Raw genomic sequence first — 17,322 nt, 5'->3', positions numbered from 1 at the left:
ATAAAGTTACACTTCACTCACGGGGGAAAAAAAAAAAAAAGGATCATCTGTATCTTTGGGATCCTGCCCACCCATCACGGAGGAAGCAGCCAAAAATGGCAGTGCTGCGGAGGGTATCTGCTCTCCAAAAACCTGCCTGAGCCCCATATAAGGGCAGGGCTGGGATTAGATGTGGCTGGCTGTGGTCTTCTGGTCTTCTCCTTGCTGAAACAAGATACAGAAGCAACTGTACCTGCAGCCTACTCAGTTTTGACCTCCATGCTGTGTAATGCTCGTCTTTCCAAATCTCGTTATTCCAGCTGGCCATGAACCCTCTTATCTGCAGGACAGCACTCCCCTCCCTGCAGTTCATCCTAACCCTGCGTGGAGGCACTGACCTGGCACAGGGCACTGCTTCCTGGTCCTTGCTTCCTGCACGCTTCTGGCTTATTCCCATTCAAATTCCGATGTGATCTAGAAATCCTTAACTTCTCCAATCTGATGGGACTGGAAGCAAAAACAAAGTAGTAAACCAACACTTATTAGTTACTGGAGAAAACCGCTAAGAAAGAGCAGGGAGACTCCAGTGCATCACTGGAAAGCATAGGGGTGTAAGCATCTTTACAACAACCTCTTGTGAACATCTGAACAGAGATTTATGTGCATGGTTTAGCCAGAATTGGAAACTTTGTGAAAATGGTTTATACTTCACGCCTATACTACAGAACTGCTCAGAGAAAGTAGTAATTTCATATAATTTACCTTTGTGGTATATGCTGGTGGCACCAATGTACCAAATGAATAACATAAATTGTGACCATAAATAGTACTGTAATCATCACACCATTGTGCTCTGGCATATCAAGTGACAACTTGGTATTTGGATGGGACGGTTCTACCATTACGTCCTCATAAATATCTAAGCATACTAAAGCCGGGATAAACTTAACAGCAGTAATTCTCTTGTCAATATTTGCAGAGATTACGCTTGTACACACCCAATCTTCAAGGTGTGTTGTATACTGCAAAACTCTTAAATGCTGAATCAAAGACGAAGAAATAACTACCATCCCCATTTATGGCTATGCCTTGAGATGTATGCCTTTCAAAAGAACTGTACACCTTAAATATATACTTTCCTAGTAATGTGCACAACACAATACTGCCCCGGACATTTTTAATGCTGCTTGATGGTTAGGGCATTATCCTTTCCCCATTTGTTCTATTTACACCAAATTCTTTGTACTGGTTTCTCTTCCCTCTCCCACTGACCAATGTCTCTTCAGCTTCCAGATGAAAAGAAATTACTAGGGTGATCTGTGGGATTTAGGAGTTGTGGTGACTGACCCCTTGAGACCATTGCAGTTTGTCAGTTTTCTTTTTATCTCCTGTTCCTTTTTTTTTTTTTTTTGGCGGGGTGGTGGCAGGGGGAGTGGTGGTGGTGGTGCAAAATGTAGCAAACTAAACCAGAAAGCTACGCCCTCGGATGGTAGGACACCAAGACTTCTGTCACATGCTGTCCCCTGGAAGGCAGCAACCCCGCTGGTGCTTCAAATCCAGCCTGTGGTTTGAGCTCGGTTTTTCAACTGAGTAGGACATTTTAGCACCTAGGTTGGGCCATCACTTTGGTGCTTTCCCCTCGATAAACTTTTCCCAAACTGCGTGTGACAGCAGCACGTCACCAGGGAAACCCCCAGCCCCAGTAATGAAGAAACTTGTCTCTGTCAATGCACTTACCCTATTTGGTGCAGGTCCTGCCTGGCCCAGGAGAGGTCCCCATGCGGGTTACAGCTGTGAAAAGTAAAGCAGATGTGTTAAATGGGAGTTGCAGGTGCCAGGACGTCTATCTATCCATGTCTCTCCCCCTGTGACATCCTGGAGCCAAACTGTGTGCTCAGCTCCATCGGGTCCCCAGGACACATTCCAGTGGCCATATAAAAAACAGCGGAAAGTGAATTGTTCATGCCTGGGTTGGACTCCTAATTGCCTCTCTTTGGAATGAGAACATAAGATAGCTGCACAGCATTTCTTTTCCTGAATATGCCTGTCCCAGGATGAAGATCTTTTTCTTATGTAATTTGCTGTCCTTGCTCTGCCCTCTGCACAGCTGATTTACCCTGCACTGTGCAAACGCAGTCCTTGTTTACTCTTTCCACGGTCTGGAACAAGCCTTCAGTCATCCCATGGGCAGGCTTTATTCCCATGGTCAGAAGAAGAGAGAGATTTGAGATCGGGGGACCTCATAAAAGCAGAGGAAAATAAATCTTTAGCATTGGGAAGAGAGAGCTGCTTTCTATACTTGCTTGATGCTGTCAGGTTTGCTTCCGTGTAGGATGAGTGAACGAGATGAAAATGGGACAGTGCTATTGAAGGAACATACTTTAGCGATAGCACTAATGCCTCCCCAGGTAAGCCCACAGGTTAGTGCCCAGTAAGCCCTTCCAAGCACATCAAAATGGGCAGCACTAAAGAGATTATAGCATTTTCTCAGCAGCCTCATCTGCTGTGATGTATGTGCCCAGTATAGCGTGATAGAGGCTGTCCCTGAATAGCAGGCAACAGCGGAGAGAAACACACCAGCATGCGAAACAGGAGAACAGGTTTTGGGCACTATTGAACCCTGGTATTGGCAAAGAAAGAATATAAGCACACCGTTGCCCCTATACAAATAGCACGATATACCTGCACCACGGATCAGGACTTCTGAATAAGGAGTTGCTGTTTTCCTCAGCTAAGGTAACAGAACCATATGAATCTGGATTCCAGTGAGTAAGCTAAATTATTAACTTAATCACTGCCACCAAATTTAAGGGCATATCAGTATTTTTATGCAATCACAGTCTCAGTACCACTTTAAAAATTGCTTCTCTTTTTTGCCTCTATTATACAGTCCATTTTTATTTGAAAGTTTTCAAATGCAAATTAATTAATTATAAGAAAAGGATGCACACACATAGCCTTCTGTTCTGTTTATGTTTATTATTTTTAAGACAGAGCTGCCCACCTGTGCTATGTTTCTGTTGCCAACAGAATGTAAACCACTGTGAAGTGATACACAGGTCAGTGCCGCCAAAACTGCCACTACCAACAGCAGTACCTGGTGGGAGGAAAAAAAAGGAAAATAAAAAAGAAGAAAAAAAAAAAAGGTTAGAGTGCCGGCCTGTGTGCTTGACCGATACACTGTGAGCCTGGCTAAATGCGTGCCTTGCACTGCCCTCCTGCAAGCTTAGTTTTACTCTCTAAGAAAGGAGAACCCTACAGCCATTAGCGATCTGCTGTCAAACGAAACTGCTCACCTTTGCACACCCCAAGGAACCATTTGGAGAACTCACCTATGAGCTACAGTCAGAAGGGAACTTAGTTTATAGTACAAGAAGTCAAAAGCAAACAAAACCTCTTGAATAAATGCATGCCTGTAGTAGCTGTTAAGTATTTTAAAGCATCATTCCTAAGTAATTGCTAATTACATTACTTTATTACAAGGCACAATTAAATATGTGCTTGAAGTCATCCAGCTATTTGCTGTTTCAAGGAAAGCACTTGAGTCAAAAGGATTTCCTAAATGGAGTCATTCAGTGGTTTATTTCTCCAACTTCAGGAATTATTTCAGATGCAAATAATTGGACATTGAATAATCAGTTAAATGCCATTTCCATAAATTGTTTGTGCTTTACATAAAACAAGTAAAATGCTCTGTAGGGCAGTTTTGTTCTCCCTTCGAGGCACCCTGGACTGACCAGTTCTGCACCAAAGGCACTGAACTTTACAGCCAGTTTGGTCTGGGATGATTTGTTTATTTCTCTTTTCAAATAGATCATTCACACAAACGGACCATTAATTCTCACTTTTACTGAAATTAAAAGGAACTGTGAGAGGGACTTACAGATAAACCTAGAGGTAAGAATCCCAGACTGTAAGGTAAGCACCTAAAAGTAAGGGCTAGTTACACAAGGCACCATTTAGAGACAGCGAAAGTAACTGAGCAGCTCCAGAGTGCAGTTTGTCCTCTCTGAAGACCCCTTGAAAGTGCTTATTAAGCAAAATAACTAACTAAAATGTGAATATCTGACTACTAAGCTGAATCACAGGCATCTGCTGGTTCACTCAAAGGTGACAATCAAGACCCGCAAAATTCATGCCTAAGTGTGACCTGTCAGTGGAGAAACCTGTCTCCATGACATTTTGAAAGCACCTGCATTTCCAGAGTTGAGTTGAGTTGGCCTCTCAACCAAAATCCTGACGCCAGCATGTTTCATGCTCTTTGGCCTTCTCCAGCAGGCAATCCCAGAGCATACTTCACTCGCTTGACATCAAACAGTGCCGAGACAAGGTGTCTCTGCCACTTTGATTCAGGTCATCAGCGGGATGTGGAAAACCAAGGCTGGAGTCCCTGCTTTCATGAATATTGATTGATGCAACATGGGAAAGGTCAGACCAAAAAGCCTTCCCTATTTTAGGCCCCATCTTCTCATACAAAGACAGGCTCCTATTGAATTCTGCTCCAAATCAAGTAGAAGAGAGGAGTGAACGTGCACCTTTAGAAGAAGAAAGCATGTACATAAGGAAAAAAACTTTCCCATCCCTGATGTCTAATGCAAGAAGAAACTTCGTCAGTACTTAGCCTCCTGCTGCCTCTGCATCGCTGCCTCAGTATCCCAGGCTGTGAAGCATCTCACAGTGGCCCAGTTGGCCTGGTTTCAAAATGTCATAGATACCTGCCTTTTTGGTACGTCTCTCTCCCGTTACACTATGTAGATAGCCTGTCTGCCTAATTCAGGGCCAGGGCTACTATTACAGGGAGAGACATGAAGGAATTGGGCAAAGCAACACTGAACTCTAATCTCCATCCTCCGTGCCAGAGTCTTGTCCTCTGTGTCCGCATCTCTGGCCAAGACAAGCTCAGGTTATAAACACTCATGGAGATCTATTCAGGCCTCTACACATGCTAAGAACGAGCAGAAGGTTTACAGTCCAAAAACCAGTAAAATAGTCTTTTCGTGATGAATATGCTCTGAGCTGGGTGGAAGAGGTTTCATTTGAAGCCAGGGAGGTATAAAATGACAGACAAACCACAAACAAGACAAACCTCACCCAGAAATATACATTTCATGGTTCAAAAGCTAATTTTGCCAATGAATGGATGAATGAGGGGGTCATGGTTAACAGGAATAGTTTTTTCTTACTGCCTAGGTACTATAAAAACTTCTGGAAGTTGAAGGTAAGTGATCTCCTGGTGAGGCTTGGGCTGTAGATTTGATCTCTGACAAAGCATCAAATGGTAGCGTGGTTAACTGAGTCCACTCCTGCATCCCTCAGCAACTGACAGGACAGAGCGGTTCAGAGAGAGAGAGGAAAAGTGAGCACATACACACATGTGAACACAAAGATAACAGCGTCTCACATAGTTTTCATTCCCCTTTGGAGTTCTTCAGCTGGTATGTGTTGATGAAGGTACTGCTACAAATTCAAAGGGTGTAATCTGTATTTTACTTGTTTAACTCTGCTGCAGTGCAAAATCTCCTGCCTGGCTCCCAACCCACCAAATGCCACTGTCAGACTGCTGCCATGCAATGTGCTGGCTATAGCCATCATCGTTACAAGTCTCTGCCCCAGCTCCACTTGGGAAATACAACTCTCTTGAGTGTGCTTCATCTAACATTGCATTGCCTTCATGTACTTAACCTTAATGCTCAGAACATTTCAATCAGATCTGACAGTACTAATGATAAAAATCTCTTTAAATGCTATCATTATTTATTGTTGCATTACTACTAGGCAGGTATCTCAGTGGGTTTGGTAAACTGCTTGCATAATACGTAGCTTTCGGTTAAAATGTTGAATGACTAAGATTTTTATTTTAAACCACTGCCATAAAACGTCACTGAAAATGCCCTGAAGATGATAATCAGAACATATTTTCTGCCTAAAATATTTTAGTCATCAGAGAGGCAATTTTACCTTGTATGAATAAGGAAGTGTTAGATGGAAGTAATTTGGGGCTTGTCCTGTTTTCTTCGAATCCTAACTCTGCAATGTGCTGATGTTTTGCTGTGCATCTTCATTTTAAAAAATGTGATCAAAGTACAATGTAACCCTAAAGAACAATATTAATTAATAATAACATAGATTACAAGGAACAAATTGTATTTATCATTGTGTCAAGCTTGCTGGGAATTGTTACAATATCATACTGAAATTGTCCCTGTCTTTAACTTTCAGGTCACATTCACAATAGTTTGTGACTCCTTCTGCATGTTTTCTATGTTGACCCTTAGGTGACAATTGATTATTTGAGGATTCTTCTGGCTGTGGCTCCTGTTGGGATGAAGGTTAACAGAGAGAATACAGCTTATTACTAGAATAAATGAGTAATAAGAAATGTTTGAGATGGTTGTAAGACAAGCATCGCATTATACTGTACCTTAAGAGATAGCTACAGTTGAGGTGGTTTGAGAATTTCTATTTCAGTTGCTCATGCTTTACAGAACTTCCATTTCCAGAACTTCCATTTCTCAAGACTGAATTCCATGGCTAGTAAGGCTGAGGTCTGGGTTATTTTATTTTGTAAAATTTGAACAAACATTGATGTGATATACTTGAGAAGAAGGGTAAAGAATAAATCTGGTGCCGATTTTAAAAAAAAAAAAAAAAAGTAGGACTTAAACTATGACCCGATTATTCATTCTAGCAGGACTGTGCTATTTGCTGTACTAATACAGAGTGACCAACAGTGCCAGCCCCAAAGAATTTGCTGTCCTGCTTGAGCCCTGACATGGGTGAAAACAGCAGATTTTGATATAGCAGGGGGGAGGGAATATCAACAAATAAATAAATAAAAATCAAAGGCTCCTTCTTTGATCTGTCACTGCTCTGAACATTTAAACACCATACCCTGAATACATGGAGCTGAATAGCAAGTGAAGCACCTGGTAAGAACAGCCTGGAAACTCTTTAATGGTGGGCAAGGTGGACTGGACAATTTGCCCCCACCGAGCAGTGGCACAAAGTATGTGTGGTGCGTGTCCGGTGAGTTGCACATCAGCCTGGCCAAACCCCGCGTTTAAGAAGGGGGCAAGGTTTCTGTGACACTTCAGTCCCATTTTCAAGCAAGCCTCTGAAAGAGGCAGCAAGCTGGGATCCTCTCAAAATCTCTCCTGGGGAGGATGTCGTTAATACCATCTGGGTGCCAGCCTTGCTCGAAACTGCAGCAACTGATGTGCCAACTTCAATTAACATCACGGATGTTTTGTGTGCAGAATACACAGGACTGCCCATGCCACTGCCTGTTCTCAGGGTCAACGCTCTCCAGCCACTCGCTACCTAAGGAACCTCCTTCAGCTGGGGTTAAAAATAATCAGCCCTGAAGCACAGCAGCAGTGCAAACGAGATTAGCCTCTTCAGAACAATTTTACTCCCAGGCAGATGTTGGCGACGGGATTAGCATTTAGGCCAGGCTTCTCCCGATTTATGTTCGCTCCTCGCTTTTCACTTACCCATTTGCTAATCCGCACCTCGGAACAACCCCGCCCGGCTCGGCCCCCGGCCCCATTCCACCGGCCACCCGGCGCCGCTCCGCCCGGTTACCCCCGGACCCAGCTACCCGGCGCCGCGCCGCCGGGCCGGAACCCGAAGCCCCCTGCCCCCTCCCGCCTCCCGGTGCGACGGAGACCGCAGTGCCCTTCCGCCCGGCCGGGGCCGGGGGGAAGCGCTGGACGGCGGCGGCAGGGCCCCACCCGCAGGCCGCCCCGCCGGATGAGCCGGTGCGGCGGCCGGGAGCCGCCTGCGCGGGGGCTGCCAGGTGCGAGGGGTCCCGTCGGGCCGGGCCGGACCCCGCCGTGCTGGCGGCGGGCAGGGCGCTCCCCGCGCCGCCGGGGGTGGCTGCGGGCTCCGCGCTGGCGGCGACCCCACGCTGCAGCCGGGCGAGCGCGGTTCAGGTCCCGGCTACCTGGAAGGGCCGGCCGCGCCGAGGCGGGCCGCTTTCCCCGGTCACGTTTTTGGGGTGCCCGCAGGCTGCTCCCGAGGCGGTGCCGGCTCCCCGACTGCGCTTCGTGCAGCGAATAAAGCCGGGCCGTGTAGGAAGAGATTAGCTCGGAGTTTACCCTTCACCCGTGTAGGGATCAGCTGAGGACAGAGGCTACCCGCCTCCCTAAAAACGGGATTCCCGGAACGCCCTAGTGAAAAGCCGGGCCGGGAGCAGCGCTGGGGAATTAGGGGCGGGGGGACGGGGACGCGGCCGGCCCCCGCGGGCGTCGCATTTAGGGAGAGAAAACATGGAGAGAGGCAGAAGGTGCCTTTCGTTCCGCCGACCGCTGGTGCCCGCGGAGGCGAGGGGAGGGCCGGGCCGCGCCCCCTCACCTGCCCCCACCGCCCCCGCCCGCCGCGCCGCGGCTGCCGCTTGTTTGCACTCGGCTTATCCGGAGCGGAAATTCCTTTCCGTTTTTGTGAATGACAAACTCATTAACGATTCATCAACACAACCTGTTCCAGCCGGCCCGTCGCCGCGGCAACAGCCCCTTCCGCGCGCCCCCATTGGCTGCGCCGGAGAATGTATCCATTGAGACGTCCCGCGGTTGTACCCATTGAGGAGCCGCCGGGAGCCGGGCTGCGCGGGGCTGCGGCCGAGGGGCGCTGCTGGTGGGGGCGCCGAGCGGGGAAGGGGCAGCATCGGCGGCGGCAGCAGCACCGGCACCGCCGCGGTGTTTCCGCGCTGAGCGGGGGAGCCCCGCTCGGCGGCACGTTAATTGGATTTCATTCACTCGGGGCGGAGGAAAAGCCCAAGGGCTCGGGCTGCAGCGGCGATTAGGCAGGTTCATTCAGGGATTCATTGACAAAAAAAAAAAAAAAAAGCGGGCAGGCTGGCTGCGCGCACGCAGGCACAGGCGCACAGACACACACACGCGCTCACACTTACACACACGCACGCCGGGGCCGGGGTTGCTTCTCCCTCCCCGTGACTCCGCCGCCGCCCGGCGCGGGGGAGGGGGGGGGGGGCGGCTGCGTGATTCATTTTCCTGGGGCGGAGAGAGATAAGTTGTGCGGAGTTGGAGGGGTGCAGCCCGCCCGCCGAGCCAGCCGCATGCCTCTGTGAGAGAGAGGGGAGCTTCCAGAGCACGCTCCGCTCCCCCCGTCCTTCCTCATGCTAGATACGTTCAGACCCGTCCCTTTCGCGTCGGAAATGGCGATTAGTAAATCCGTGGCGTGGCTGAACGAGCAGCTGGAGATGGGCAACGACCGGCTGCTGCTGATGGACTGTCGGCCGCAGGAGTTGTACGAGTCGTCCCACATCGAGTCGGCCATCAACGTGGCTATCCCCGGCATCATGCTGCGGCGGCTGCAGAAGGGCAACCTGCCCCTGCGCTCCCTCGTCGCCAGCAGTGAGGAGGACCGGGAGCGCTTCGCCCGCCGGTGCGGCACCGACACGGTGGTGCTGTACGACGAGCACAGCCGCGACTGGAACGAGAACACGGGCGGCGAGTCCGTGCTGGGGCTACTCCTCAAGCGCCTCAAAGACGAAGGCTGCAAGGCGTTTTATCTGGAAGGTGAGAAGGGCCGCCGGGGTTGGAGGGGGGGAGGTCGCTGCCTGCTTGCCTGGGGGCCCGGGGCTGTGGGTGACGAGGAGGCGAGCCCCGCGGCTCTCTGCCCGGGGAAGGGAGGGTGGGTGTCCGCAGCGTCCCCCGGGCATTGCGCGCTGACGCTCCGGGAGGACACTAACCTGGGCAGGGGGCTTTTCCCCTTGCCCTCTCGCCCGCCAGCATCCCTGTCCTCGCTTTGTTTAAAGAGACTTCGAGGACTGGAGTCGCTGTAGCAGTGTGGGGAGGACAGGGCTAACGGGGAGCCCGGCATGAACCGGGGAGGGCAGACGGAATTGCCGCCGGGGCACCTCTCCAGAGGTCCCCGCAGGGCGAAGCGCCACAGAGCTTTAATCCTGAATATTATGAGCCCTCCGCCGCAGCGGGTGATTTCCTTAAACCTTCTCTTAGGTTAGTTCATCTGCATGAGTGTATGACATTTTTTTTTTCTTTTTCTGGGGCTCGAGAGGATGGGAAGCAGATGCCCCTTTGCATGCAGGGCTGTACTAGGGAGGTAAATCGGCTTGCCATCTTATATCAGGTTGCATCCCCCCCCCTTGCTTTTCTCTCCAGGTGGTTTCAGCAAGTTCCAGGCCGAGTTCGCCCTGCACTGCGAAACTAACCTAGACAGTTCGTGTAGCAGCAGCTCTCCTCCTTTGCCAGTCCTGGGCTTGGGAGGCCTCCGAATCAGCTCCGATTCCTCATCAGACATTGAATCTGACATTGACAGAGACCCCAATAGTGCCACCGACTCCGATGGCAGCCCTCTCTCCAACAACCAGCCTTCCTTCCCGGTGGAGATTTTACCCTACCTCTACTTAGGCTGTGCCAAGGACTCCACTAATCTGGACGTTTTAGAAGAGTTTGGCATTAAATACATCTTGAATGTTACCCCCAACCTGCCTAATCTCTTTGAGAACGCCGGCGAATTCAAGTACAAGCAGATTCCGATCTCTGACCACTGGAGCCAAAATCTGTCTCAGTTCTTTCCTGAGGCCATCTCCTTTATAGGTGAGACCCGGTTATTTGCTAACAGCTATATGTCAAGTGGCACAATCCGGTTTCTTTTGCAGAATTCAGGAGATTGCAGGCGAGAAACGGTAGCAGCGTTTCTGGCAGTCTCTAGGGGATGCCCCGCATTCTTAAGCCGGCTTAAGTTGAGGGGCAGGTGGGGGACTGTTTTGGGGGGTTATTGAGAAGCCCTGGTGAATTGGAAGCGCCGTTTGCAGGTTGCAAGCACACACCTGGTTTGGCTGGCTGTGGGATTCTTCCCTGAGCCGTTTGTGTCGGAGCTGGGGACTGAGCAACGCGCAGGATGGGAGATCTTTTTAAATCTCTTCTTGGCGGTGTGTGTGTGGGGAGGTAAATGACCTCGGGGTTGATGGCTTATTTGTCCTTTGTTGTTGTTTTTTGTTGTGGGTTTTTTTTCGTCCCTCTTGAGGTTACTGAAGAACAGTATAATAAAAAGAAACGATCAGGGTAGCTAACTTTAGCTTTGAAATACAAGTTATTCAAAAGCGGTATCCCTGGCATATGTATAGTCAGAGCTTTAATTAAATCTCTTGGTAATAATGATATACCTCTCGGGCTCGGTGCCTCGGTTAGCCAGCCCTTAGGCATTACCCGTCAGCTTTAGAAACACGTCCCCTTGGGCTCAAGGAGTTCTGCTTAGAATTTGCACTGTCCTTCGTTTTGGGGAGGACTAAAATCACCCCGTCGGGGTGCAGTGGGGTGGGCATTGCATTATCTGTTGGGAAGCTGTGCTGTAATCCGGTTGAATGATACCGGTAATAGTGGAGATGTAGGTAATCTGAGCCCAGCAGGAAGAAATGTGGGCTGGAAGCCACAAAGAAACTAATCTCCAGGCATTGTAATGCATTTCCTATTACAAAGGAACCCATTTTCAACCAATGTTGACATCCTGTTCCTCCTAATGGGCTGTCCCCTGTGACTTCCCTCATTCTTTTAAAATGCCTGAATACCTCCATTGTTAGCTGCACAACAGTTGGAGAATAATTTAATAGACCTTTGCAGTCTGCTGGTCTGTATAAAAGGCATTCAGTGACATATTGCAGGATTTCCATGCTGGGGCAAGGGGACTGTAAGAATTTAAGGCAAATCTCCAGGCGAAAGCGTGTCTTTTAAAACTGACTTTTGAAACAGTGTCATGCAGCGTATCCTGTTCCCTTTGTCTCATTCTTAGTTTTCTCAGCTCTTGGACTCGGGTACATATACATGGGGGGGGTGGATTCTCCTCTTGTCCTGGTTTTAAGCCAGTGAAGTTAACTCTTGCGTTGCACTGCTGGCCACTGGGATCAGAATCGTCCTTTCTTCCTACCTGATACTAATCTCACTTGTGTTGAGAGATCAGTTACCAATCCCCTGTCTTACGTGTCCTTCTCTGCCTCTTTGTGTCTCTACAGATGAAGCTCGGGGAAAGAACTGTGGCGTCCTGGTGCATTGCTTAGCAGGGATCAGCCGGTCGGTCACAGTGACGGTGGCCTACCTCATGCAGAAGCTCAACTTGTCCATGAACGATGCCTATGATATCGTCAAGATGAAGAAGTCCAACATTTCGCCCAACTTCAACTTCATGGGTCAGCTGCTGGACTTTGAGCGGACTCTGGGGCTGAGCAGCCCCTGTGACAATCGAGTGCCGAACCAGCAGCTGTATTTCACCACTCCTTCCAACCAGAACGTCTTCCAGGTGGATTCCCTGCAGTCCACGTGAGCTCCCACTGCCTCCCTTCTCCTGTCCGTTTCATGGGATCACTCCTCACTGGTTTCTCTTTGGCAGTGATAAAGAAAATGCAGCTTTCTCTTTTTCTGGCCTCTGCTATCAAAAAGCAGCTGCCAGTGCAGGCTAGGAAAGGTTACGCAGTATGGAATCGGCTATTGTGAAGGGAGGGAACGTGGTGAGCTCTCTGGGAAGGACCGTGGTGACCAGGCGGCAGGTGGGCAGTGTGCTCATCCCTGCTCGCGCAGTGGCTTGGGTCTGAGGACTTCCGGGGGGGGTAGGTAGGGTAAGGCTGGACAGGCTGAGCACGTGTTCTCTAGAGACTGGAACTGTCCTGCTTCCCCCTCGGCTTTCGGATCTGTGACACACATCTTTGTCTTCAGTGAAGACTGGTTATTTTTGTTTGTTTTAATTTAGAGGAGCCAAAGAAAGAGACTTCAGCTTAGTGTATTTGGAGTACTTGTTTGCCGGGAGCTCGGTAGTATTCTACTTGATCAATGTAAATATTTAATCTTAAATCGATTTGCAATTTTTTTTTTTTTTTTGAATTAACATGTATTCAAGAAATCAATCCAAGGGACATCTATGTTTTTGTTCTCTTCATAAATTCTGCTTTATTTGTTTGTTCTTTTTATTTTTTTAATTGCAAAGAATATATTTGCAGCATGCTTAATTTTATTGTTCAGTTGAAGCAAGCTTTCCCTGAGGGAGAAATGGCAACGGTAAGAAGTTTGCAAATCATGTTTTGTGGGCAAGTACAGTCTATTCTTTCATATATTTTTCTTTTCCTTGTGGTGATTTTTTTTCCTCACGCTCTTGATGTAGTTTCCACATGATATATATATATTTTTTAAATTAAATTAATTTTTTGCCTTACCTTTTGTAAATAGATCATCTGGGAGGAGATTTGTCTTTGAATGAGAAAGATTTTTTGATCACTTTTTAAAACTTTCAGATGTGCTAAACGGTGCATTACCTCTGTACAAATTCTTCAGGGAGCTTCACCTCAAATGCAATATTTTGTGTCTTTTTCTTTTTTTTTTGTATAAAACTGGAAGTATGTGTGAGCATTTGTACCTGTGTGTACGCACAGTGAACCTGCACATGGTTGCCAATAAGGGAGAGTCTAATTCACGGTGTAAAAGTTTTAAGATGGAATTTATTATAAGAATGTAAAACCTTAAATTATTAATAAATAAATAACTATTTTTGGCTATTGAGAACCTGGCTGGTTTATTCCCCCTTTCCCCTCCGTGTGGGCGTGGTTAGTTGCACATACGCATACGGTTATGTTTAAAGGTAATGATTGCTTTCAATAGCTTTTGTACAGCCCCTAAGACAATAAAGCGTTGATTTCCCCTTCGGTCCACTCTTGCCTAAATGAATAAACAGTGCATGTGCTGGATTCTTGTCTTGCTTTAGTGAAGGGAATGCTTTAGAAGACCTTTAGGTTAATTGCAAAATATTCCAGCATCCCTTTGCTACTCCAGGGATGCACCTGACCCTGGGCAATAAGGATATTTTTTTAATTTTTTTTTTTTTGAGTAAGGAGCTGCTGTTTTCTGGATTTGTTTACAGTTTTTGGCAACTCTATTACAGATGCTAGGAGATGGGTTCATGCTCTCCTTATCTTTCTGGCAGGAACTCATTTCAGAGATCCATCAGCAGTCTGCAGCCTGTAAATGATTTTTCTGTTGCTGTTCAGCCCCGTTACAACTTAGCAGGTGAAGGCAAGGAGGAAGTCTCTATATACCCTTAGTCACCTCATTTCCTCTTTAGACCCTTCAAGTAGTCCTCTCTCTGCAGAAGGAAAAAGGGGGATTATAGCAGATTGCAAAACTTCCTGCTGCAACTTATTTTCATTAATGTCCTTCCTGATGAGAAGTGGCCCAAGGTAGGATGATGCCAAAATCTATGAGCAGTACCACAGTGATGGGCTGATGCTGCAGCTGTGGCTGTCGGCTGGAGTTCTGCAGAATTCCTAGCAGCCGGAGCACATTTAAAGTAATTTTAGAAACTGCAAGTGTGTGAAATGAAAAGCAAACAAAACATGGGAAAAAAGTGAGTCAGTGTCTCATGCAGTAGTGGCCTAGATTGAGTGCATAAACTGTGAAAGTAGAAGTGGGTTGCAGTTAAACTTGGCTTGTGTTAATCCAGTTTTGAACGGTTTCCGCTCTTGGCATTCCCTTTGCTGCTCTGTTCAAAGTGGAGATTTGCAAGCAGCTCTAGCAATTTCCTGTCCAGCTGCAGCTCAAGTGACTCCCTTGTTTTTTTTTCTTTCTTTTTTTTAATTTTTTTTTTTAATATGGTCTGCGGATAATTTTAGCCAGTTTCCTCTTTGTGGATTATTAATCTGCTTTCCTTGTAGAACCTACATAGCTGCGTCCCTACTGTTCTGCTGAAGTCAACAGATGGCCTCCCCGCCACTTCCTCCCGTTTCGCTGTGGGTTTGTTGTCAGGCCGCTTCTGAAATTAATAGTGTTTTCTGGCCGGCTGCCACAGGCCATTACCACAAAGGGGAAGTAACACATCTGAATAGCAGGAAGCCGGGCAGGGTCACAGCGTGAACTGAACCTGTTGAGCGCAATTGGGCCTCTCCCCTTCAGCAAGTGGAGGGCTCCTCTTCCCTCCCCCTTTTTAATACGCCTCGCACAGAGAGAGGGCTGATGCCGAATGTCTCAGCTGTTTGCACCGGGCAAATATTTCCGGCTGAATGAGTTGCAAATGTTAATTGTGACTAGGTGCCCGTTAAGGTGAGGAGGTAAAGAACAGTGATGTAGCCCAGGGGAGGAGGGCCTTGGCTTTCTTTGCAAGCTGCTTTGAAAAGTTAGTGCTCACAAGGGTTTCCTGCTTCCTTCCTGCTTCACCGAATGACTAACACCAAATGGGTACTTCTGCAATTCATCATTTTTTGGGACAAGCAAGCAAAGACGACCAGCTTTGCTCACACGTGCACACAGACAGAGCTGAGTTGGGCAGAAAACTTGTTCCAGACTTTTCCTCGAGCGAGGCCTGAACCAGGGCCGTTAGTCAGAAACCTTGGCTGAACTTGAACCAGGACTGGGTGAGAACAACTTTGGTCACAGGCTAAACCCAAACCAGAACTGGAGCCAAACCAAAACCTGGTTCCACTGATTTTGCTGGGGGTGTTCACACTCGCTCGTGTGCCGGCTCTGAATTACAAATGGTTTGGAGGGAAAAGCGGTGAGGGCTCTCACCAGCAACGATTGCCCTTCCCACGCAGGCTCCCGACTAACTCTGCCCCAGCATGGTGAAGGGAACAGCTCACGCTCCGTGAGCACTTGCCAGCTTTTCTGAGGCCGGGATTTGCTTGCTCCTGCAGTCCTCCCCCAGCACTTGTTTCAAAATAACTCGCTTCCTCTCTCCCCTCCCTCATTTCAGTCCTTGCTGGGATGGGGCAGAGGTCTCAGGCTTCTGGCGAGTTTGGCAGCTATTGCAGTTCCTCAGCTGGTAAAGTAATTTGTAAAGGGAAGAATAAATCCTTTGTGCCTGTAGGGACAGGCCCGATGTGTATAGAGGAAAGGGGGGGAATATTCCCCCTTTGCAGCTAAAAATCACAACCTGCTTCATAGTATAATGTAGGAGTGTGAGGTACTGAATTCCTTCAGAAGCTATGGAGATATTAGGAAGGAAAACCGTACCCTCAGGAGTGATCAGAACTTTCTCACACGACCCATCTGTGCCTTTAACACAAAGGGTGAAATTGTGTCCCGTGGCATCCAAATCCCCTTTGCTCTGGTAAGGCCAAGGTTCCCCTCAGTGTTTGGGTGTGCATTAGCACTTTGCTTTCCATTTTCTGTGCAATTACATTGTGTAGCTCATTGTTCTGGTTCCCCTTCTTGTATTTCCTCTTTCCCACTCACACCCTTTCAAACCATTCTATGGCCACCTTCGAAACGTCTTCCAACTCTTTCTGTTTTTTGTTGTTGTTGCAGCCATAATTCTCTCTTTACCCGTTCTCTTTCTTGTCCTTTTTTAATGCTCCTCTTTCCCCTATGCCTTCTGTTCCTCCACGGGCCTTTTCCTAAGCTCCCTGGTCCTTTCTTACTTCTCTTTTGTTTTCTTACCCTCTTTCTTTTCCCCGTTACTGTCTCACTGTCAATCTCATGTTTCCTAAATCAACTCCACTTTCTCCCAGCCTGAACCCTCCCTGCTCCCCTTTGTTTTCACAGTGAAAAACAGGATGAGTCTCATGGACTTGGTCAGTTGTAGTGAGCTATAGGAAAGATGTATATGAGAGGAAGACGTAAGAGAATACCACTGCTGTCCTCTTGACACTTCCTAGCAGATGACCTTATTCCCCATCTCCGTTGCCTGTCGCTGTGTAGCTTTGGCTCCACATGGCTTCCCTGAGTCCTCTATATAGCACCCACCACTCTGCTACTGCTAACGGGGAAGGCGGGCATGAGGAAGCAGCCTTTCCTCGGGGCCCGTCCAGCGTCACAGGGCACTGACTCCCTCTGACAAGCGGGGACTGGCGAGGAAAGTGGGGAGAAACTGTGAATGTGACCCCCAAAGGCAGCTCTGCTAGCAAAACTGAATCCGGGCTTAACAATTGTGTTTGGAGAGCATTTCGTCAGCTTCTCTGAAAACTTTATCCAAAATTTTTTCCCATTTGAGAAGCATGATGACACTTTATTCAGAGCTCTAGGAAAAATAATTGCATGTGAACATTTAAACAAGGCTATGGCTTAGGTCCTCTCTCCACACTGCTATAAATCACCAAAGGCTTTGCCTGAGTGAAGGTGGTGGAACAAATTGCTAAGCTCAGTTCAGTGCCCCCCTGGACCTTGAGTGTGCGTGTTCAGCATTGCTCAGTTACCCCAGGAACACAAGTATGGGGCCAGACCCCTCCATCACGCAGCGGTGCATATGAGTGACTCCTGGGCCTCCAGTGAGATGCTGCATTCAAGGAGGGTGGCTGAGTTTGCTCCAAACACCTCGCAGCCAAAAGGAAATAAAGGCTGCCCACTGGTGTCTTCTCATGGCGTGTGGTGACACTGGCGTGTACGAACT

General features: G+C 48.1%; 1 protein-coding gene and 1 long non-coding RNA gene across 2 annotated transcripts; one reads left to right on the top strand and one right to left on the bottom strand.

The window, feature by feature from the left end:
* Positions 1-383: 383 nt before the first annotated feature.
* On the bottom strand, positions 384-8,161 carry LOC129210719 (uncharacterized). The gene is made up of 4 exons (XR_008578615.1): positions 8,079-8,161; positions 2,984-3,076; positions 1,717-1,770; positions 384-486 (listed from the first exon to the last, which is right to left on the bottom strand). It is a non-coding gene; the product is annotated as an uncharacterized LOC129210719 (long non-coding RNA).
* Positions 8,162-8,552: 391 nt separating this feature from the next.
* On the top strand, positions 8,553-13,495 carry DUSP6 (dual specificity phosphatase 6). Its single transcript, XM_054813169.1, has 3 exons — positions 8,553-9,518; positions 10,122-10,559; positions 11,972-13,495. The coding sequence occupies exons 1-3, from the start codon at positions 9,116-9,118 to the stop codon at positions 12,277-12,279; spliced, it is 1,149 nt and encodes a 382-aa protein (XP_054669144.1). The 5' UTR covers positions 8,553-9,115; the 3' UTR covers positions 12,280-13,495.
* Positions 13,496-17,322: the final 3,827 nt, after the last annotated feature.

The sequence above is a fragment of the Grus americana genome, chromosome 1 (genome assembly GCF_028858705.1).
Source record: "Grus americana isolate bGruAme1 chromosome 1, bGruAme1.mat, whole genome shotgun sequence".
In the NCBI taxonomy this organism is placed as follows: Eukaryota; Metazoa; Chordata; class Aves; order Gruiformes; family Gruidae; genus Grus; species Grus americana.
Note: the sequence above shows the minus strand (reverse complement) of the source record. Positions and strands in the feature narration are given on the sequence as shown.

Bases quoted from the DNA above. Each gene is read 5' to 3' on its own strand.
- DUSP6 (XM_054813169.1), top strand. From the start codon at position 9,116: ATGCTAGATACGTTCAGACCCGTCCCTTTCGCGTCGGAAATGGCGATT. The intron at 9,519-10,121 runs GTGAGAAGGGCC...TTTTCTCTCCAG, and splicing joins CAAGGCGTTTTATCTGGAAG to GTGGTTTCAGCAAGTTCCAG. The intron at 10,560-11,971 runs GTGAGACCCGGT...GTGTCTCTACAG, and splicing joins TGAGGCCATCTCCTTTATAG to ATGAAGCTCGGGGAAAGAAC.